Raw genomic sequence first — 21,820 nt, forward strand, 5'->3', positions numbered from 1 at the left:
CTTCCTCTTCCTCATCCAGGCACAGCCGGTTTATGGGAGCAGAGAAAGATGAGCCGGTGGCAAGTCGGGCTGACAAAGACACCCTGAAGGGCACGCTCTTTTACGTAATCGACCTCGGGACCCAGGGTCCCGGGTCGGCGCCCAGAGCCGGGTCGCCCAGGAAGGACGGCGCACCCGCGTTATGTGCTCGCAAATAGGAGGGGACAGCAGAGCGAGCTAAGTTAGGGAAGTCCTGGGAGCCTTAGAGAGCAGGCGGCTCGCCCCTGTCCTCTCTCCGGGCTGCGCCCCGGACCCCTCCGCGGAGCGCTCGCAGGGTGACCTTGGGCGAACCGCGCGACCTCTCCGCGCCTCAGTTTCCCGGCGTCCGCGTCGAGCCACGCGGGGGACAGCGGGCCCGGGAAGAGCGCGCGGCGGGCGGGCGGCGCCGGGGCGCCCTTGCCCGCGGACGGCCACGCGGCAGGGGGCGGCCCCCCACCCGGAGGCGGCGGGCGCGGCGGGGCGGGGCCGGGGGGCGCGGGCGCGGCGCGCAGGCGCAGGCGCGGCGGGCGGGGCGGCGGGCCGGGCGCTCGGCGCGGCCGCTCGGAGAGCGCGGGGCGGCGCGCGGCGTGCGGGTCGCGGCGGAGCTGGGGCGCCGGCGCCGGCTGGCGGGGCTCGCCCGGGACTGCCTGAGGCTCGCGGAGCGCGCCGCCGGCCCGGCCCGAGGGCCCGCCTCACCGCGCCGGCCCCGTCGCCCGCTCCCGCTCGGCCCGCTGCGGGGCCGCGGGGGCCGCGTCCGGGAGGCAGCGGCCGCCAGCGCGGGGCACTCGGCGGCCACCCCCGGGGACCGGGGCCGCGCGGCCGGCGCCCGCCCCGTGCCGCCGCCGCCGGGCCGACCTCCGGGATTGGCTCCGCCGCGCCCCGGCCGCGGCTTCTGGCCGGGGGTGCGCGCCGCTGGGGCGCGGGCGGGGTCGGGGGGCGCGGGGCCACCGCTGCTCGCCCGCAGCGCGGCGGCGTCCCGGGCCCGGCGGCCGGGGAGCATGGAGGAGAAGTACCTGCCGGAGCTGATGGCGGAGAAGGACTCCCTGGACCCCTCCTTCACGCACGCTCTGCGGCTGGTGAACCAAGGTGAGGGCGCACGCCGGCCGGCCGGCCAACTGTCGCCCGTGGCCGTTGGGGCCGGGGGAGTGGCGGCCGGGGCGGCTCGGGATCGGGTGGGAACGCGGGGCGCTGGGGAGGCGGACCCGTGGGGCCGGCTGGAAGCGGAGCTGGGGAGGCGGGAGGGGACCCAGGTAGCAATCTGGGGGGCGCTTGGGTGGGGATCTGGGGGAATATGGGACCCCCGGGGGGAAAGGGGACGTGTGTGCCTTTGGGAGACTCGGCCGGGTGGGGCGGGGGGTTGGGTGGGCAGAAGGCTGGGGCGTTCGGGGGAGACTTGAGGAGCTCTGGGGACTCGAGGGTACCGGAGGTAAACTTGTGGGTGGGGGACAGCGAGCATCTGGGGGCTTCGGTGGGGCGGGGGTTGAATGATCTCATTGGAGGGGAGTTTGTGAGGGACTCGGGCATCCTCGTGTGTTTGGTTTGTCCAGGGAGCTGGAGAAAGAGCTGGAGCAAAATGGAAGGATTGGAAGGGATGAAATGCACAAAAGGTGAAGGGAACAGGTGCCTGTATTGTTAGCGAAGTTTGAGGACCTTGGGAGAAGGTTTGGGGTCAGACCCCAAGCATTTCAGAGAAGGACCCAGCGGACCCAACAAGGCGGGGTTCCTCTCCTGTGTCTCTTTCCTCCCATGACCAGGTTATAGGCGCCCCGGCAGGGGGGTCTGCCTTCTCTGGGGGTGGGCAGCTCCCCTCAAGGCTTGCGGGGGGCTGCCCCTCGGAGGGGTTGGAAGCAGAGAAGAGGCCCACGCACTAGCCTTTGGTCTCATCCACGTCTTCTCTTTGGGACGCTCTGGGTGGGTCACTCTCTCTGGAGGCCGGTGAGCCGGTGAGGGGCTTAGAAGACTTGACAAGGAAGGAGTCTTTGCCCTCTGTGCTGTTTTAGCGCTGCTCCAGCCAGTGCAGGGTGTGAACGGTCCTGGGGAGCGGAGGGCACCAGGATCCAGGGCCATATGGAGGCACGCCTACCCAGGACAGGGTTGCCCGGCTTGTTTTTCCTTGAGCTTCCTGAGTGATCTGGGATGGACGGTAAATCAAGCCTTCCTTCCCAGGAGCGGTCCTCGGGTCCTTCCGTCCCTGCTGTCCACGGTTCCGATGAAGGTGGGCTTGGGGGCTACTGGTGCGCACTGCTCTGGGCCACGGCAGAAGCGTTACCCGGTCAGATCTGTTACCTTTTGCGTGGATCACTCCCTGCAGTGACAGGTTGTGGTTCCCGAGTTAGACCGGGTCTGCCCGTCTTCATGCTGGCCCTGGCTCTCTGATTGTTGGAAGCGAAAGAAGAGGCCGACATGTTCCGTTTGTATATAGATGTCTATATTTTAGAAGAGCGGCCTCCAGCATTTGCCTGTTCCAGCCAGTTCTTCAGAGTAGGGTGTGTTGCCGACTGCTGGTGTGAGTACAGAGACCCCCGTCTCCAAGAATTCAAGCATGCATGCTGTCTGAATTGTTGAGCAGAAAACGGTTTACGGAGCTTTCTCATCCTGGTTTAATTGCAGGCTTATTTTTTTTATTTCTTTAGTAAAACGGGCTTGTGACAAAGTTAACGGGCTTCCATTCTTAAATTGGGGAAAAGGAATTTTAAGCTTTATTCCCAGGCTCTTCCGAACAGTTCAGCAGTTAGGTTTGCACTCCTTGCTTGACGATTTACATACATCTTTTGTTGCCTGCTGGGCTGTCGTTTCTGTGGAAGAAATTTCTCTGTACGTTGTGTGAGATCAGTGGCATTAGAAGTAGTCGAGATTGTGGGATCAAGGGCATTTTTCTGAGGAAAGAAGCGGAATCAAAGTTATGTTGTGCTCAATTAAGGAAACAGCTGAAGTGCAAGTGTAAAGAGTTATCTTATTTTGAAAGTCCGATTTTTTTTCCCCTCCGCACCGTGTTGCCATAGTACTGTGTTGCCAAAACCGTACATTCAAAATTCTTTGTTTTTTACTAGTGTCAGTGGCTCCTGGTGACTTGAAATAGATATGGGACAACGTTACCATTTAGTATTTTTTTTAGATGTTAAACCCGATCACCTTACTTTTCCATAAAAAAAAATGTGATTTGTGTAAGGAGTACATTTTTCACACTGAACACTTCTGTGAAGGAAGGAAAAGGTGCTACTCCAATGCTCTTACGACTGCTAATTTAGATTACTTCAGACTAAAATGCTTTCCTCTTAAATCATAAGCTGATATCCAGAATGCAAAAGCCTTACCATTTAAAATATTAATTATGCTCAATTATGTAACCTCAGAATTATAAGTGCACCTCTAAAACAGTGTCTTAAGTCTGAATTTGAATGGTTATTAGAAAAATTTGACTTTGAATCTGATAACCGTCTTGTTGTTGGCTACAGAAAAGCATTTTGATTCATATTTAGCTATTTTATTGACTCTTTGCCTCTGAAAGAAAGTAGTTTTTTCGGAGTTTATTTTGAATCTCGAGGCTGGAATTAGGCTTCCTGCACTAACTTGTACCGTGACGACGGTCAGCCCTGCACGCAAGACCTGATGTGTGCGTAGTGTGTTCAAGTTTCCAGGGCTCCGTTAGACACATGCTGATGCCATGCAGTTCCTTTCTCACACTTGGACTCTTGGGAGGTTGACATTGACATCTCGGTTTTTCGGGGGAGGTGGCTGAGGAGCCCAGCTATGCAAGTTTGTGGGCAGCTGAGTTTGAATTTGAACTCAGGTCCTCCGTCTCTTAAAGCCGTTGTTTATGCTCTTTGTGCCTTCTTGCAAAGATAGACCGAAACACACGCTAATTTAAAACCCTGTCGAGATCAATGTAATTAATATTCTCTTTTCTGGTTAATGTATCTTGAGTTTCTAAAAAAGTGTCTTTCGATACTTACCTAGTGGTCCGTTTGAAGAAACAAACATGTGTAGTAGGTTTATCCTTCAGGATTTTAATGCTCCGACCAAGAGGCACTTTTGAATTAAAGCCCTCCTGTGACCAGTTTATTACTTTAGTAATCAACACATTATGATAATGAAACCATTTATAAATGAGATGTTGCCATTTTTAAAAAATTCAGTAGTTGTAAACATTGATCAACCTCCTCACTGAATTATTTTTTTCTAATAATCTGTAAGTAAGAACTTGAGCTGGGATAACATCAAGATATATGCTCCTGGGCTAGTACAGTTCAGCTTTTATACTTTTTCCAGGCTGGTGGGTCACAATGGGCATTAGTTGCTGACTTTTATTTCTCAGGCTAACTGGCTCTCTCTTCCCCCTACCCTCTAAATACAGAGCAGTTTTGTTTCTTTACCAAATGTAACGGGTACTGTTTACTTGATGTTAAGGCCAAATCAAAGAAGCTGGGCTTTGGTATCTCTCTCCCTGCCTCCCGTGCTTCTGAAGAAAGGAGTTGACCTGGCCCGTTTCTTGCCAGAGTGGTTAATTGGAGATGAAAGTAGTTTTCCATGTTTTATATTATATTTGCTAGTAGGTAATATGCTGACTCTTATTAAAAACATCTTTAGAAATGTCTAATGCATTATAATTTCATCCAGCTCTCTGGTACCGCTTTGGATGGCTCACAATTCAAGCCAAGTAACCATTAAATAAGATTACATAACCCTGTATTTTTAATTATCTGATATGATATATGGATTGGTGGCTGATTTGCTGCCAAGTTATATTTGGTGGTTGGTTACAAGAGGAAGCAGAGCAAAGGAGTCAAGATTAAGGTAGTCTATGTCCAGATGGATAAGGTTCTCTGTTGGTATTTCAAGATTGTGATTTTTCATATTACATCCATTTCTCTGGTATCAGTGCTCTTAGCATTACTCAGGAGATACTTGAGGGGTAAAAACATATGAGGAGAGGATCATACTTAGCCCGACATGCGTCTCTGTGTTCAACAAAACCCGACGGCTTAAAGTGTCATTTTTGGTGACCCCTTTTGGAAAATGTTTACAATTTGCTTGAAGGTTGTCAGACGTGTGGAGTAAGAGAGACGGATGAGACGGATGAGAATGGAAGTTGCGGAATTATATTTAGAAGTGGTGTGTGATTTTTCTGTTTCATCCAGAGGAGGTTGTGGTTTTGTAGTTTTTAACTGTTCTCCTTAGAGCGTTTTCAGAGTTCTTGTTTTTTTGTTTTTTATTTATTTTTTCTTTTTTCGGTGGGGGGGAAGCCATTTCTGAATTTCCTGTAGTGTGTTATGATTCGAAGTGATCCAGTGGTCATGTTCCAGTGTTTCAGTATCTGGTCATTAGTGGGACATGTTTACTGAGAATCTGCCTTGCAGGGTCCTTGTGCAGGGTCCTGGAGGCCGGTGTGGGGTCCTGGGGCTGGGTCTGGAGGTGGGAGGGAAGCAAGCAGACTCTGCTTCTGAGAAAGGAGCACTCTTCTGTGTCTTAATCTGAGAGTGAGTTTCAAGTGCACAGACGTGCTCTGCTTTCCCAGCATGTGTCTTCAGCTGCCCTTCAGCCATCCGTCTGAAGTCCTGAGTGACTAGATGGTTTAGCTCAGTGGGCCTAGGGACATGTTCGAGGCTCTTCTCTGTGCCCGGTCTTGTCTGCAGTCTGAATACTGGTAACAGCCCGGAAATGTAGACGTCATCAGCCCGGTTTTTCAGTTGTAGGAACTGAGACTCCCAGCAACTGAAATGACTTACCCGGGGTGACACACTTGACAATGTCCGCGCGGAGGTGCAGGCGGTGTTGTTTCCTGGAACCTCACCCGCCCGCGGACGTACAGGGCAGCCCGGGTGGCCCTTGGCATCGGAGCCGGGACTGAGGGGCAGGTGCCGTGGCATCCGTTCTCATACTCACCCCGGGACTTTGTGCTCTAGGCTGTGTGCTGCCATCGCATCCGTCCCCCCACCCCTTCTGTCCCCGAGCGGCCGGTGCTGGTCTCCGGTGGCCTGCTCGTCGGCCCACCGCGTTCCTGGGACCTCCGTCTTCACGGCGGTGGCAGCTTCTGGGAAGGGCCCGGGCTTCCCTCCCTGTGCTGAGCACCTCTTGTGGCTCCGGGCACCCGGCTCCTCCGCCCCCCAGTCCACGTGCTTCCGGGATTGTGCTGTTGTGTTCCTGGAGGTGCACCGCGGGGGCAGTGCGACGCAGGCAGTCACTGAGAGGGCACCTGATGGGGCAGGAACGGAGTCTCCACGGGCCTCGCAGACACAAACGACAGAGGCACTACGCGGGGTGCAGCGGGGGACCTGGCAGAAGGCCCCAGTGCCCCACGTGGGGTAGAACCGTCCGGGCCCTTTCCTGGGAGATCACAAGATGTCAGCATTATCTGCTTTGAATCAGATGTTTACTTACTTTTCTTCTTCCATAAGGAATTGATTAAGGCAGTTTGCTCTACTACAGCCAACTCTCCTTGCCTGAATTCCTGAATGCAGTTTCTTAAAGGCAGGAATTTGGAGCTCTTGTACCTTGGCACGTGCGCCCGTCCCCGTACCTGAGCCCGAAGGACCTGGTCGCACTCGCAGCCGGCAGGCAGCCGCCCAAGGGCAGGAGCCGCTGGGGCTGCGGACCCTATGGGCACCAATAGCCGCTCTGGCATCACAGGACCCTGTGGCTTGTCATCATCTTTGCCCCAAGTGAGGGTGGAAAGGTCTACATTGTTTTACCAAAAAATAGAAGTGTTCCGTAGCGTTGGGGGTGATGATGAGGATAACAGCTGCCAAATTGAGGGCGTCTGTGCCAGGTGCTTCCTGTGCCTGATCTGTCCCCTCAAAGATCTTGCAGGGGGGAGGTTTTATCCCTGCCTGCCTCTCCTGCTTTTCCGGATGGCGCATCGGGGTCTCACAAGTGAGAAGTAGCTCGGCCAGTCAAGGTGCACAGCTTGAAACAGTGAGGCTGAAATGTTAAATCTAGTCTGTGGCATTTTGATAGGATACTGTAAGAAAAGAGGTCAAAGGACAGAAGTCGAGGTTGTTTTTAAATAAAAGTTTTATTATAGTAGAAGCCAATGAGGGATTTCCTTTGGTGACGATGAATTTTAAAAAGTGGGTCCCGGGGCGCCTGGGTGGCTCAGTTGGTTAAGCGTCCAGCTTTGGCATGGTTCATGGGTTCGAGCCCCGCGTCAGGCTCAGTGCTGACAGCTCAGAGCCTGGAGCCTGTTTCAGATTCTGTGTCTTCCTCTCTCTCTGCCCCTCCCCCACTCATGCTCTGTCTCTGTCTCAAAAATAAATAAACTATAAAAAAAAAAAAAAAAAAAAGTGGGCCCCTAAGATGCGTTTTACCAAAAAGGTGTGTTCACTCTCTTCCTCTCTTCACCAGCAGCACTTTTCAGTCCCGGTGGGCGCCCAAGACAAGGGTTTTAATTACGTGTGTCTCAGTGGTCAGGGAGAAAAGAGGAAAACTTTCACTGTAGAAAGTGACTAAGTCAAATGCTTTTTTTTTTTTTTTTTTAAGCTTATTTATTTTGAGAGCAAGAGAATCCCAAGCAGGCTCTCATTGTCAGTGCAGAGCCCCACGTAGGGCTCGAACTCATGAACCATGAGATCGTGACCTGAGCCGAAATCAAGAGTCAGATGCTTAACCAGTGGGGCCACCCAGGGCCTCCTGAGTCACATTCTTGATAAAGCTCTGTGGTCTTGAAGGAACACCTCAGAGGCATGGAGTTCTTTGTATTTTAATACTGTGCCATAGGAATAATTGGTTGAAAGGATGATAGGAGAGATTTTTAGTCAGTTTATGGTATGTTTAGAAAGTCTCCATTTTCTAAAAATAGGCTCAAAAAGTGAGGGGAAAAAGATTGCCAAGAACATAAAAGAACATATTCCCACAGACAGTGGTTTTAGCTCTGTGATGGCGGTGGGGTGGGGGTGGGGAGGATGTTTGAATAACCTTGCCTTGCGATTGCTAATAGTAATAGTTACCACTTATCAAGTGGATTTTTCTGGGTTAGAAGCTTGATGTCCATTATTTCATTTAGTTTTTCTAGCAGTGTTAAAAGACTAAATTGGTTTTACCTTATTTCACAGGTGAGAAAAGTGAGGGCGTGAAGGGCAAACAGTTTGCCTAAGGTCAGACAGCTAAGTGGTAAACTGGGATGTCAGTTGTTATCTGCCTACCTCCAGGGCACTAGACACTTTCCCTGGGAGCACGAGGAAGAGGTGGATTTTCACCTGTGACCTCCATGGAAAGCCTGTCCTGGCGCTCTGAAAATTAATGGCTCAGTATTGGACCGGTGGTCTGTGGGCAGGGCAGACTGCATCCTGTCCAGAGGGGCGGACAGTGGCCTGACAAAATGGGGCAGGAACTTTGTGACCATCGGCAGCAGGGGAGAGGGCTGGTGGATGGCATTTACACGGGAAGCGGTGTTACTTAACAAGGGAGGGGCTGCTACAGAAGGAGCCTGAGTTTCCTATCTGTAAAATGGGAGCACTTACACCTCCTTTGTAGGTCTGTTGTTCTAGACGTGAGGTGAATACAGTGTCTAACACGTAGCAGGTGCTTAGCAAATGTGACCTGCTATTTTCATGCAAAGGCCTGAGACCGTGTGTGTGTGTGCGCGTGCGCGTGCTGGGTCACTTTTCATACATAAAACATGTAATAACTTAACCATCTAGTTTCAGTTCTCAGGGCGGTTTTTTGTTATTAGAACGAGTGTAGCCTCAAAATCCAGGAAGAATACTGTTCTTAGGAAGCTTATTTAGTGACACCCGTGCACAGCTAACAGTCCTGTTATTATGGTGCCGTTCAAGGTTCTGTAGCACCAGAAGTTTCAATGAGCAAAGGAAGCGTCCATGAGCAAGCAGCTTTGTGACCGCGCACTGGAAACCATGGCTGGGCACTCGGCAGCCTGTCCCCACAAGCACGGGGCCTCTTACCCTGGAGTGGGAAGCTGTACGGTTCCAGAATTTTTTACATGTCCATAATGTTTTGCCAATCTGCCCCTGTGGTTGTTTTAAGGACTTTAGAAGGTATCGTTGATGTGCTTCCTTGGTATGATGAAGGGTGTGTGGATGTGAGAGCGCCCTTTCCGATGTCCATCTCACGCGGGCGGGGTTGTTTCAGCCCTCCTGGAGAGCATCACCTAGGGGAGCGGGACAGTGAGCATGGGGGTCCCCGTCCCTCGGTCGGCACGTGCGCTCTGCTCCGGCTCCACTAGATGGCGCTGCGCACAGCTGCTCACCCTCCGGTCCGCCGCCGCCGCGGAGCTGCTCAGAACGCAGGCCCGCCTTGCTTTCGCTGCCCCTGTATGGGCGTCAGCCTCTCATCATTCTGGTTTTAAGGGGCACACTCTGTCGCTCTCCTCGGTGTGCGCCGAGGATCATGACTGCTGCCCCGTGGGCACCTCCCGAGTGCTTCCAGGGTGCCAGGCGCGTCTGCCGGGTCCTTGGTTAAGGCTCAGTGCTCGCTCTGCAAACGGGGGTTACAGGGGTGCAGAGCTAGTGCAAGGGCACGGGACGGGGCATGCTGTGCCCTACAGAAAAACTGTCCCCAAAGTGGTGAATTGAAAACTTTATTCAAGGTAAGTGTCAGGATAGTCTGATTTATGGCTACTGGCCATACATTTGTTTGTTCTGGGGGAGGGGGGTTGTGTGGAAAATGATGGCCCAGCTATTTGCATTGGAGCTGATGAGTCAAAGGCTTGGATTGGTGTGAGGAAGCCAACAGCACTAACCCAAGCTTTGTCAGCTGGCGTGGAAACGCCAGCTTCCTCCTGGGTAAGGGGCTCACCAGTACTGGGTCCAAAACCTGGGAGGAATTTTGGACAAAGACACGATTACCTTTTTGGTAATTTTAGCTGAGCGGAATACCAGAAAGAGTCCACAGGCCTTCAGCAACATATACTGAGGTTTCTTTCATTTTATTTGTTTATTCAACTAATATTTAAGTGCCCGACTGCTAAATTGAACTGTGTGTTCTGGGCCAGTTACTTCCTTGTCTACACATGGCAGTAACGCCTGCCTCCTAGGTCGTTAAGGTGGAATGACCATGATTTTGTATGTATTTAGTTTTGCTCTAAGTTTTTAACATACAGGACAGATTTGTTGCCTCTCATATGAGATCACCACGCATTTATGTTTCACTTCCTCATGTCGCATCTTTTGTGTCTGAATTTCCTACATGAGTTCTTGGTTCTCTAGCAGCGTGGGAGACGGCCTTCCTCTCCTACCTTGGGCCTCCTCCGCTCCCTGCCTTGAGTTTGGGTGTGCTCAGCATTTTATAAACAGGCAGAGCCCTTAGAGAGATCCCCTTCACTTTCTGTTTGCCTGACCAGCGCAAGCCACTGCTGCCTGAATTATTACTATGCTAGTTGTAAGATGGCTATTTTCTTTTTTTTAAAGCTTATTTATTTAGAGAGAGAGAGAGAGATGGAGAGAGAGGAGAGTGAGTGAGCATGGGGAATAGGCAGAGAGAGGGAAAGAATCCCAAGCAGGCTCCATGCTCTCAGCTCAGAGCCCGATGCAGGGCTTGAACCTACGGAACTGTGAGGTCATGACCTGAGCTGAAATTAGGAGTTGGACGCTTAACTGACTGACTCACCCAGGCAACCCTAAAGGGGCAGTTTTCTAATTCAGTCATTCCATCTCCATGGAATGGTTGACATTCTACTGGAGGGAATGTGCTCAGTTTTCCTTTCCTTCTTCCTCCTCCCCCTCCCTCCATCTGTCATCTGTCTGTATAATTTCAGGGATTCTTCTTTGATTCATCTGGTTATAATCCTTTGCCAATCACTACATAAATTGACAATTAAATTGTCCCAGATTTGGTCATTGGGAAGCCCTTTACCCTGGCTCCTGGGTCGTATTGAAAGGAGCATCCCATGTCTTTTGACTTTTTTTTTTAACCTCTTGACATCATTTTGTTCCAGGCACATCTTGCATTTGCTGTGCTGCAGCTCTAAAATTAGCCATTTCTTCCTAGGGGCCTGGTTTCTCATAGTATGGCGTGGTCTTTAAACATCAGGATCTGGAGCGGACTACTGGCGTATCATTGCTGCTCGGCCCTCTCACTGCACAGAGTGGGGGATGGACGTGTGTCTGCAGGTGTATAGCCATCATCTTCCTTTGCGACTCTGAGTAGGCCTGCAGACTTACTGTACGTGGCCAGGAGCGAATATTCTGTGGGCTGTGCATTCTACTCAGCTTGCTGTTGCAGCAGAAAAGCAGCCAGAGACAGCATGGACATGCACGGTTATGATCGTGTCCTCACAACACTGTTTCGTGATAGGTGCAGTGTGCGGGCTTTCGCCGTGGGCCCTGGTTCGCCTGCCCTTCCTCGGCCTCAACTACTAGAGAGCAGGGACCAGGCCTTCTTGCGCCTTTGCGATGCCATCCGCAGTGAGGGCGCTGTCAGAACTCTTTGGATGAGTGAGTTAATGATAATTGTTAGACCACTTGTTCCTCTTATATGGCTCTTATAGATATTGACTTCTTATAACTTGTCAATGTGTTGAGGTCCTAATATGCAAGATAGGAGTCTTTTAAACACATACTGTGCACAATATGCAAAGTAATAATAAGAAAAAATAATTTCATAAAGTTCCTGAGGGTGTTTCTGTTGTCATCATAACATGGCTACCTTTCTCTTCTGTTTTCTTTTTTTTTCTATTATTTTTTTTAGTGTTCATTTATTTTTGAGAGAGAGACAGACAGAGACAGAGTCGGGGAGGAGCAGAGAGGGGGGAGGCAAAGAATCAGAAGCAGGCTCCAGGCTCTGAGCTGTCAGCACAGAGCCCGATGTGGGGCTTGAACTCACGAACTGTGAGATCATGACCTGAGCTGAAGTTGGACACTTAACTGACTGAGCCACCCAGGAGCCCCCAAGGCTACCTTTTTTTTTTTTTTTTTTAATAAAGACCAATCTCAAGGCAGAGCCATAACTGGAGGATATTACACAGTGCCCCTGCTCTGGTCTAGCTCTGGTCGAGCATAACTCTGTTCTGTGTGGTTGTAGATGAAAGGCAGAACTCCAGCCCCAATCAACTGGGTGAAAAATCTCAAAATTATACTCCTTTCACTGTCTCAGAATAGGTTTGTTTCTTCAGTTTCCTTTATGTAATTTATTTCTCTGATTTATTCAGAAAAGGGTTTTGTTATAGCAGTGACGAATGGATTTGATCAGGGGGTGAAGTGAGTCCCAGAGAGAAGCATGTCATTAGGAAAGACCACCTCTTGCTGACGCACAGTGACAATGATCCAGGTCAGTGTGGGACACAGAGAAAACCCAGGCGCCAGGGCATTGCAGATAGCAGCGTCAGCATGAAGATGCAAATCAAATCGACTTAAAGTGTCTGTGATGACTAAAATAAATCAGACCTTTAGTTATTGCTTACCTTTTTTTTTAATTCTCCAAATTCATTTTTTTAATAGTTTTTTTTTGAGAGAGAGAGAGAGAGAGAGAGAGACAGTGTGAGCAGGGAAGGGTCAGAGAGAGAGGGAGACACAGAATCCTAAGCAGCTCCAGGCTCTGAGCTGGCAGTCAGCACAGAGCCCGACGCGGGGCTCGAACCCACGAACCGCGAGATCATGACCTGAGCCGAAGTCGGACACTCACCCGACTGAGCCCCCCAGGCGCCCCTAATTCTCTGAATTCACAAATCCGCTGTCCGCGTGTCGGTGAGTGGTGTTGTGTTTGTCGGCAGACTGGCTGATTGGTTCTCAGAAATGCATGAAGTGGTGCCCAGTCCTTTCTCTGGAATCCAGAAAGGTGGTTTTACAGTTCTGTGTCCCGGGACAGCCCCTGATTTCGTGGGCATTCCTGGTCTGGTTGGTGAAGGGGGCACTGAGCAAGTCTGCCTGAACTTGGCATTGCTCTGCCAAGTTCCAAGGTGCCTCACAGGATTTTGATTTGGTTACTGAGTTTTACTGCTTTTTGTTTTGTTGTTTTTTTGTTTTGAATGTTTATTTTGTTTTGAGTGTTCATTTATTTTGAGAGAGAGAGGGGGGCACCTGAGTGCCTTGGTTGGTTAGGCGTCTGATTTCAGCTCACGCCATGATCTTGCGGTTCCTGAGTTCAAGCCCTGTGTCAGGCTCTGTGCTGACTGCTCAGGGCCTGGATCCTGTTTCAGACTGTGTCTCCCTCTTTCTCTGCCCCTCCCCTGCTCACACTCTGTCTCTAAAAAGTAAATAAACATTTTTTAAAAATTTAAAAAAGAGAAAGAGATAGTATAAATCAGGGAGGGCAGAAAGAGAGGGAGACAGAGAATCCCAAGCAGGCTCCGCACCATCAGCACAGACCCCGACATGGGGCTCAAACCTTTTGACCCTGGGATCGTGATCTGGGCCGAAATCAATCAAGAGTTGAACATTTAACTGACTAAGCCACACCAAAGCCCCCGTTCTGTTGTCTGTAAGTATGAAAAGGACCGTTATGAGGAAGTTCTGACTCTGTGACTTGTCTCTCACATGCTCACTTAGAGACACGTGACGCAAGGGCCGTCCGCACTTTGGACACACGGCCCGTCCTGCAGTTTACTGTCAGTTCAGGACAGAGAGGAGACCATCCCCCTGCCCTACGCTTGTATGGGCTGCAGCGACTTAGGAGAAAGCGGCAGCCAAAAAAATAAAAGTCCTGTGTCTTAATAGTGAATTGTCTGTGTTTTGTATTTTACTCTGTTTTGTGGCCTTGTCGACCCTGCCAGGGTTTTGCTCATACCTGGTGAAGAGGTGTGTTACTTCGGGTGGTAAGAAGCTCTGTGAGCCGCAGTCTCTCCATCTGTAAAACGATCCTGAGAGGGTTGTGTGGAGTCTCCGGCAGCGTGTGTCACGCAGAGTTTGTCACCTCCTCCAGAGCTCTTCAGGCCAGCGGTGCTCATGTCCCTGGTCCGTGGAGCCTGGCGCAGGCCTTGGCCACTGACGCCACACCCACCGTGTACTTCTGGAAGCATCTGCGTAGGAGGCTGTGAATGAGGTCTCTGTTGGAGCACCGTGTTAGTTCCAGTAAAGGGGTCCTGGCAGAAAATAGCCTTTGGGCCTGGGGAGCCGGCGACATGGCCCGTGAGCAGCACCGTCTGCTCATGAGGCTTCCGCGCTTACTCTTGGGGAGGCCGCCGTCCGGCTTGTGGGGGACCCTCTGGGAGCGTGTTTCTCCACAGCCTTTCCTGCCGGGCTGGAGGGTGTTTGGTTCTTACTCAGAGAAGTCATGCTTTGAGGCTGGGCCAGGAGCCGGGCCACAGAGCCGGGCTGTACTTTATTCCCGCTCCAGCGGCTTTCTGCTCAGTGGGGACATGGAAATGGGAAGGCAGGGAGATTGCCGGGCGGTAGGTGCTGCGGTAAAGACCCACGCGGAGTCCCGGGCACCACCTGGGGGTGGTTATCCGACCGGGGAGGGGGCCGGACCGACGTGCGGCTCCCGGTGCGGCTGGGCTGCAGAGGGTGACAGCCCTGTGACGGCAGTCTCCCCTCAGCACTGAGCGCGGGCGTCTGTGCAGCCGGGGACTCCCTGCGGGCAGCAGTGCGCTGGGAGCGAGCTGGTGGCCCCCCTCCGTGGCCCCCGCGCCCGCTCTCGGCCTCCCGCCTCCTCTTGGCGGCCCTCCCTGCACCTGTCACGCTCCAGATGAAGACCATCTGCTGGGAGTTCTTTCTCCCGTGAGAATCCAAGTCCCTTCAGGCAGCAACTGTGACTTACGGTGCTGGAGTCCGTCTCTGGTGCCCAGCACCGTGCCTGGGCGATGGCAGGTTCTCACTCGTGTTTGTAGGATGGGGAGTCCGTTGGCCTCAGATCCTTCTTCTCTGCGTTAGGGCCGTGCCTTCGTGGTCTCAGGTGCCTTGAAGCAACGTGGAGAAAGAGGACTTTCATTCTGTTTGAGTTTCCAGCGACTGATTTTGAGAAATCTGCTGCTTCTCAGGCCTCGTGACAGGCACGTGTGCTCTGGCAGTGAGAGCACGGGCCTGGGGGCTGGGACTCAGACTTTGTCACTGAAGAATTATCGAACCTGGGCGCATACCTTCACCTGCCCAAACTCAGTTCCTTAGTTTGTCGAGGTAGGCACCGTACTGCCTACCTCCCGGGCTCATTGTGAGGATTCGGTGACACATGTCAGGACTGCAGAACGGACTCCAGTGCTCTGGACAGTGCCTGACACACAGCGGGCACCCAGTGCTTGCTGAATGAGTATTACGTGTGAAAGCGGCTTCTCTTAGTCTGGAGTGTAAAGTAAAAGCAGGAATGTATGGAGAAGCGGGGGGAAAGGACAGGCAGGGACTAGAATGTGCAGGGCCTGTAGACGGGTAAGGAGTAAGGATGTATTTTAGATTTGGAGCATGATTGATGGACATAATGCTGGAGAAGGTCATGGTCGGCGATGTATTTCAGAAAGATCATTTAGAATGTTGAACAACACAGGTTTAGAAGCGTTTGAGTTGCGTGAGTTGAGAATTATAGGTAGTGTTCTCAGACGTCAGATTGCTCTAAGAGTGCGTGGCCATGTGTTTGAAGCCTTGCTGGAGGAGGAGGTTCCCTGGGGAGAGCGCGGAATCAAAAGAGAAAAGGACAAAGGGACCCTGTGGCCCTCCCAGCACTGGAGTCTCGGGCAAAGGAGAAGAAACCCTTTGTGGTTCCCTTTCCTACTTCATAAGGGATGTGAGTCCATCAGTGTAAATTATACTTGAAACTGTGTGTTTTAAAAGCTTTTTGTGTGTACATGTGTGGTGCGTTTCTTTTCAAGTAGGAATCTTAATGTTTGTCACTGCTCGTGAGGCTTAAGCAAAACAGGGTCTCTGTAAGCTTCCGGAACTCTGAGCTGGTAGCGCTTTGATTCAGGGAGCTTAGGGAGAGTGGTCAACAGCCTGGTTCTCCCAGGCTTATCTGCCCATAGGGCTTCCTGGCTCCTCCCAGCAACTCCTCTTCCCACAAGTGATTCACACTTTCCCAGTAGAGTTTAAGTGAAATGCTTTGTGGCTTTCAGTTCTCACCAGCAAATGCCTGTTGTAATGGCTTCTTTCTTTGCAAATGTGTTGGTTAGTGTTGCTTCCTCTCTCCACCCCGAAGGTGAATCCTGAGCCCCAGCTCAGAGGTTCCCCGCGGATGTATGCAGAGGGCGCAGTCACCTCCTCGCAAACAGACACTTTGGCCCTTGGCTCAGGGAGTGGAAGACTCTTAGCCCCGCCTCCTCTCCCCTGGGGCTCAGGGGCGGAGCGGACTCCTTGTCCACTTCCTGTGGCCCACCCCTTAGGTTGGACCCTAGTTCTTGTTTGGTCTCTCATGGGTGGCTGAGGCCTCGTCCAGAATGGGTAGAACTGTGCGACTTTCTTATTGCAACAGCCACGTGGTAAGAATGGGCCAAAGCAAGTTCCGGGAGAAAAGCCTGGTGCGATGCCCTCGTCGGAGGAAATTGCTTAGTCTCTTGTCTGCTTGCCCTCGAGGGGCCACTCTCCAGCGCCTGACCCCGGGGTGGTGGCCCCGACGAGCCCGTGGGACCACAATTCTTTCTCACTGGTGGTGATGTCACAGTGTTTGGGAGGACAGTTCAGGCCCTTGGTGTCTTCCAGAGATTTGGGTGTGTCACGGACACTTTGTTTTTCCACCCCTTTGCCTGCAGACCATACTAGGAATTAATGAAGCTTCATGATGTGCTGGTTCACCGTCTCATAGTTCACTTAATTTCATTTGACAGTTGTCACTTCCTACCTGAGTAACCCTTTTCCAAAATAGTTTTGCCATCTGTTTGAAAAATATCAATAAGAAGCTTTTCTAAGTACCTTCATTTGGGGTCCTTGTTTGCAGCAAATATTGACCTCCACGGTTCTCATGTGTAAGTCAAAGAAGCAGTGTTTCTTCTGATTAAACAAAAATCACAATATGCAGACTAGGTTCCAAACCATAAACTTTGCCCTGAAGGTTAATAGTGTACTTGAAGCCAGTGTGGCCAAGGGGAATATGTGCCGTGTCTTAGTTTTGAATCATGAAGGCTTCTCTTGAGCTGGCTGCTGCTTTTAACACAGGTACTTCTATGCGGTGGGTTGTGTCTTACTTATGTTGTTTAATACCACTGTTCCGGAACAGTAATGAGTCTGTTTATATCATTTGGTATCTTAAGTTCTTTGTGGCAAGGGCCAAGAATCAGGCACTGTTCCGGTCTCTCATCAGTACAGTTCAGAAAGAAGTGATTTTCATAGGACATTTAAGAGGAGGTTCATCTGTGTAGAGAAAACAAAAACAATTGGATCTTTTCTTTTTCAGTTTTCAGATTCAGATCTTGTTTGTGACTTATTTACTATAAAACTGAAAAACTGGAAGGGAGAGTGCATCAGTGTTCTACGGCTGTAACAAATGGCTGTGAATTTAGCGGTTTTATTACCTTGGGGTTCTAGAGTGCGGGAGTCTGGGATGGTTCTCACTGGGCCAGTGTCAGGTGTCTGGGCAGCTAAGTCCCTTTCTGGAGATTCAAGGGGAGAAACGGTTCCCTAACTCTTCTGGCTGCTGGAGGCTGCACACAGCCCTGGGTGCCCGGCTCCTTCTTCCATCTCTGATGCCAGCAACTTCCATGCTGCCCTTCCACACGGCCTCCTCGGTAGGCCTCTCTCTCTCCTGCTTTTCTCATCCATTTGTGAGACTCTTTGTAATTGCCTTGAGTTTACCTGGATAATCCAGGATAATTTGCCCATTTTAAGATTAGCTGATTAACAACCTTAGTTCATCTGCAACTTGGAGTTTTCCCTCTCCATGCAACTTACACATTCACAGGTTCTCGAGATGAGGATGTGGAGGTCTTGGGGGAGCCGAGGGATGGGAGGGGGGTGGCTGCAGAAAACTGATGTTCACCAGGTACCAAGTACACCTTCAGCCTGCTTTTAGGGGTTTTCATGTGTTAGGATATTATCTTGAAAGATACATCAGGCGCTCTGGAGATACTAAAGACCTTGTCAGTGTCACATAATTGTTAATAATAATGAGCTGTTGTTTGTTGAGTTCTTGGTAAATGCTAGCAAATTTAGACCATATTTTTCTCAGTACTTGGTAGGAGCCTCTGAGATAAGAGAAATATATTCCACTTAAAACAGGCTTTCCCAGAAGTTGTGACTGGCCCGATGTCACACAGCTAGCTTGTGACTGAGTGCTTTGGACTTTGTCCTTCTGCTTCCCAGTTATAGTGGGTTAAGGCGCAAGGGCCTCCCGGGGCTGATCATCATAGTGAAGTTTTCATCTGGGTAGTGTTCAGAGTGCCTGTCAGGGAACTCGTCAGAGGTCATTTGGTTCATGTGTCAGAATGAGCAGGTAGTTAATCGACTGACTTGACGGCTGCTCTTTCCTTCCCTCTGTGCTTCTACTTTTTATCTGTTTGTAGACCATTCCAGCCGCAGTGACTGCTACTGAGCTCCTCTTAGTCACTGCTTCCCATCTGGTTTCCACATTGTTTCATGCATCACTTTCCTTAATCTCTGCCACAGCCTTACACGGATAGATACGGACACCCCCATTTTCTAGTGAGACTTGGCCTGAGAAAGGTAGAAGGGCAAGGTTAGAACCAAGCTCTGTTTTGACTCAAAACTTGTGTTCTTTTCTTGCTATGCTATAAAAGGTGTATCTTATTTACAGATTTTTGCTTCAATCCTACAGACTCAGCATGATCACTTGAAATAATTCCATAAAATATTTAGAAAATACAGACAAAAGAAACGAAACATGACTGATGTAGTAATTAAACAGAACGCCAAAGAGCAATGTTGATATATTCAAAAGAAGAGCTAAAAAGTGCTTGGTTTATATTGACCCTAATGAGCTCAGTGACATGGAACAAACGAGGACTCGGTTCGACGATTTGTGTCTAATTTGAATCAGCAGTTTGCTTTAATTAACGTTTGTGGTGGGCTGAACAGTGTTCCCCAGATACGTCTGCATCCTGAGCCCCAGAAGTTGTGAATACTACCGTATGTGGCAAAGGGAACTTTGCAAACATTATTAGGTTAAAGATCTTGAGATAGAGTATTGTGGGTCATCTGGGTGGGCCCAACATAATCAGTAAGCACCGGTCCTTATGAGAGAGAGGAGGAGTCGGAGTCAGACAGAAGGCAGTGTGACAGTGGAAGCAGTGATTGTAGTGATGTGGCCTCAAGCCATCATTCCCAAGGAATGCGGATAGCCTCAAGAAGATGGGAAAGACATGGGAAAGAACTCTTTGGTGAAGCCTCTAAAAGATATGCTTTCTTACATACCCATGTTAGACTTAACTTCTAGAAATAGAAGGTAATGTTCACATTGTTGTTTCAAGATGCTAAATTTGTGGTAATTTATTATAGTGACGGTAGGAAACTAATACAGTGTCCTTAAATAATTATGAACTGCTTAATAATAATACTTGGAAACTTCAATACCCTTTTTAAATAATGGGTACAACAACTAGGTAGAAGGTTAGTAAGGAAATAGAAGATTGAAACAACATTATGAGCTGACTAGACTTAGCAGACATATGTAGAACACGTTCCCGTGACAACAGCAGAAACTACATACCTCTTAAGTCACATGGAACATTCTCCAGGACAGATCATAAACTAGTCCATAAAACAAGCCTCAGTAAACTTTCAAGGGTTGAAATAATGCAAAAGATGTTCTCTGGCCACAATAAAATGAGATTAGAAAATAATGACAGAAAAATAGTTGGGGAATTCCCAAGTATGTGGAAGTTAGCAGACTTCTTAATAACTGATGAGCCAAACAAATCACAAGGTGAATTAGAAAATAGTTTGAGATGAATGCAAATGAAGATACAACATACCCAAATTTATGGGATGCAGCTAAAGCAGCACTTAGAGGCAAACTTATAGCTATAAATACCTATATTGAAAATGAAAGTTAATCTCAAATCAGTTACTTAACCTTCCATGTGAAGACTGTGAAAAGCAAAATAAACCTAAAATAAGCAGAATGATGGAAATAATACAGATTGATGAGTCCTGGAGGATGTTCCATGTGACATAAGAAAAATATAGTTTCTGTTCTTATCAAGAGAACATGTTTGTAGATGTCTGCTTATGATACATAATAGAATGGAAAATATCAAAAAGAATAGAAAAACAATAGAGAAAATCAACAAACCAAAAGTTGGCTTTTTGAAAAGATCAACAAAATTTAACTTTAGCTACATTGGCTAAAAGAAACAGGAGAAGATTCAAATGACTATAAATGCAGGAATGAAAAAGGAGACCCTCTACTGACTTTACAGAAATCAGAAGGATTGTAAGGAAATACTATGAACAATTGTATGTCCATAAATTAGATAACATGGTTTAAATTGGAAGATTCTTAGAAGGACAGAAACTGCCAAAACTGACTCAAGAAGAAATAGAAAATGTGAACAGAATAGTAAAGAGATGAATTGGCAAATAAAAAATACTCACTAAAAAAAGCCCAAGTCCAAATGGTCCATCCAACCATTTAAAAAATAATTAATAACAATTCTTGACTAACTCTTCCAAACAAACAAACCAACCAATAGCAGAAGGAATACTTCCCAACTCATTCTAGGAGAACAGTATTACCCTTGTTCCAAAATCAGACAAAGTCATCACACAAAAAACTACAGACCAGCATCTCTTATGAATATAGAGACAAAAATCCTTAAAATACTAGAAAACCAAATCCAGCAACATATAAGGTGGATTATACACCGTGATCGTATAGATTTATCCTAGGAACACAAGGTTGATTTAACATTGAAAAATCAATTAATACACTATCATTGGAATACAGGACAAAAACATATCATCATCTCAATAAACACAGCAAAAGCATTTGACAAATTCTTTTTTTTTTTAATTTATTTTACAAATAGTTTATTGTCAAATTATTTTCCACATAACACTCAGTGCTCATCCCCAAAGTGCCCTCCTCCATGCCCATCCCCCCTCCCTCCCACATCCATCAGTCCTCAGTTTTTGTCAGCATTCAAGAGTCTCTCATGGTTTGCCTCTCTCCTTTTCCCCCACCATTTCCGCCCTTCTTCTCCCCCTTGTTCCTCCGTCAAGTTCCTCCTAATCCTCCTATACGTGCAAACATATGATATTTGTCCTTCTCTGCCTGACTTATTTCGCTCAGCATAACACCCTCAAGGTCCATCCATGTTGCTACACATGGCCAGGTTTCATTCTTTCTCATGGCCATGGAGTATGCCATGGTATAGATAAACCACATCTTCTTGATCCATTCATCTGTTGATGGACACTTAGGCTCTTTCCATGTTTTAGCTATTGTGGAGAGTGCTGCTATGAACATCGGGGTACATGTGCTCCTATGCCTCAGCATTTCTGTATCCCTTGGGTAAATTCCTAGCAGTGCTAGTGCTGGGTCATAGGGGAGTTCTAGTGTTAGTTTCCTGAGGAACCTCCACACTGTTTTCCAGAGGGGCTGTACCAGTTTACATTCCCACCAACAGTGTAGGAGGGTGCCCGTTTCTCCACATCCTCGCCAGCATCTAGAGTTCTCTGATTGGCTCATTTTAGCCACTCTGACTGGCGTGAGGTGGTATCTCAGTGTGGTTTTGATTTGTATTTCCCTGATGAGGAGGGATGCTGAGCATCGTTTCATGTGTCTGTTGGCCATCTGGATGTCCTCTTTGGAGAAGTGTCTGTTCATGTCTTCTGCCCATTTCTTCACTGGGTTGTTTGTTTTTCGGGCGTGTAGTTTGGTGAGTTCCTTATAGATTCTGGATATTAACCCTTTATCTGATATATCATTTGCAACTATCTTTTCCCATTCCGTTGGTTGCCTATTAATTTTCTGGGTTGTTTCCTTGGCTGTGCAGAAGCTTTTAATCTTGATGAGGTCCCAACGGTTTATTTTTGCTCTT

At 49.2% G+C, this 21,820-nt stretch overlaps 1 protein-coding gene across 3 annotated transcripts in view; it reads left to right on the plus strand.

Annotated features, from left to right (window-relative positions):
* The first annotated feature begins 959 nt into the window (after positions 1–959).
* The window catches only part of KHDRBS3 (KH RNA binding domain containing, signal transduction associated 3), a 187,012-nt gene continuing 166,151 nt past the window's right edge, over positions 960–21,820 (plus strand). Inside the window, exon 1 of one of the 3 annotated variants that reach the window (XM_039240212.1) lies at positions 960–1,104. In XM_039240212.1, the coding sequence (XP_039096143.1) occupies positions 1,017–1,104 (88 nt within the window). In that variant the 5' untranslated portion in view covers positions 960–1,016. Of the gene's footprint in view, positions 1,105–1,579; positions 1,626–2,139; positions 2,162–21,820 lie in introns of those variants that run through there. The other 2 variants (XM_039240213.1, XM_039240214.1) reach the window with 2 other exon arrangements.

Source organism: Hyaena hyaena, unplaced genomic scaffold (assembly GCF_003009895.1).
Source record: "Hyaena hyaena isolate Hyena2069 unplaced genomic scaffold, ASM300989v1 scaffold_169, whole genome shotgun sequence".
Classification (NCBI taxonomy): Eukaryota; Metazoa; Chordata; class Mammalia; order Carnivora; family Hyaenidae; genus Hyaena; species Hyaena hyaena.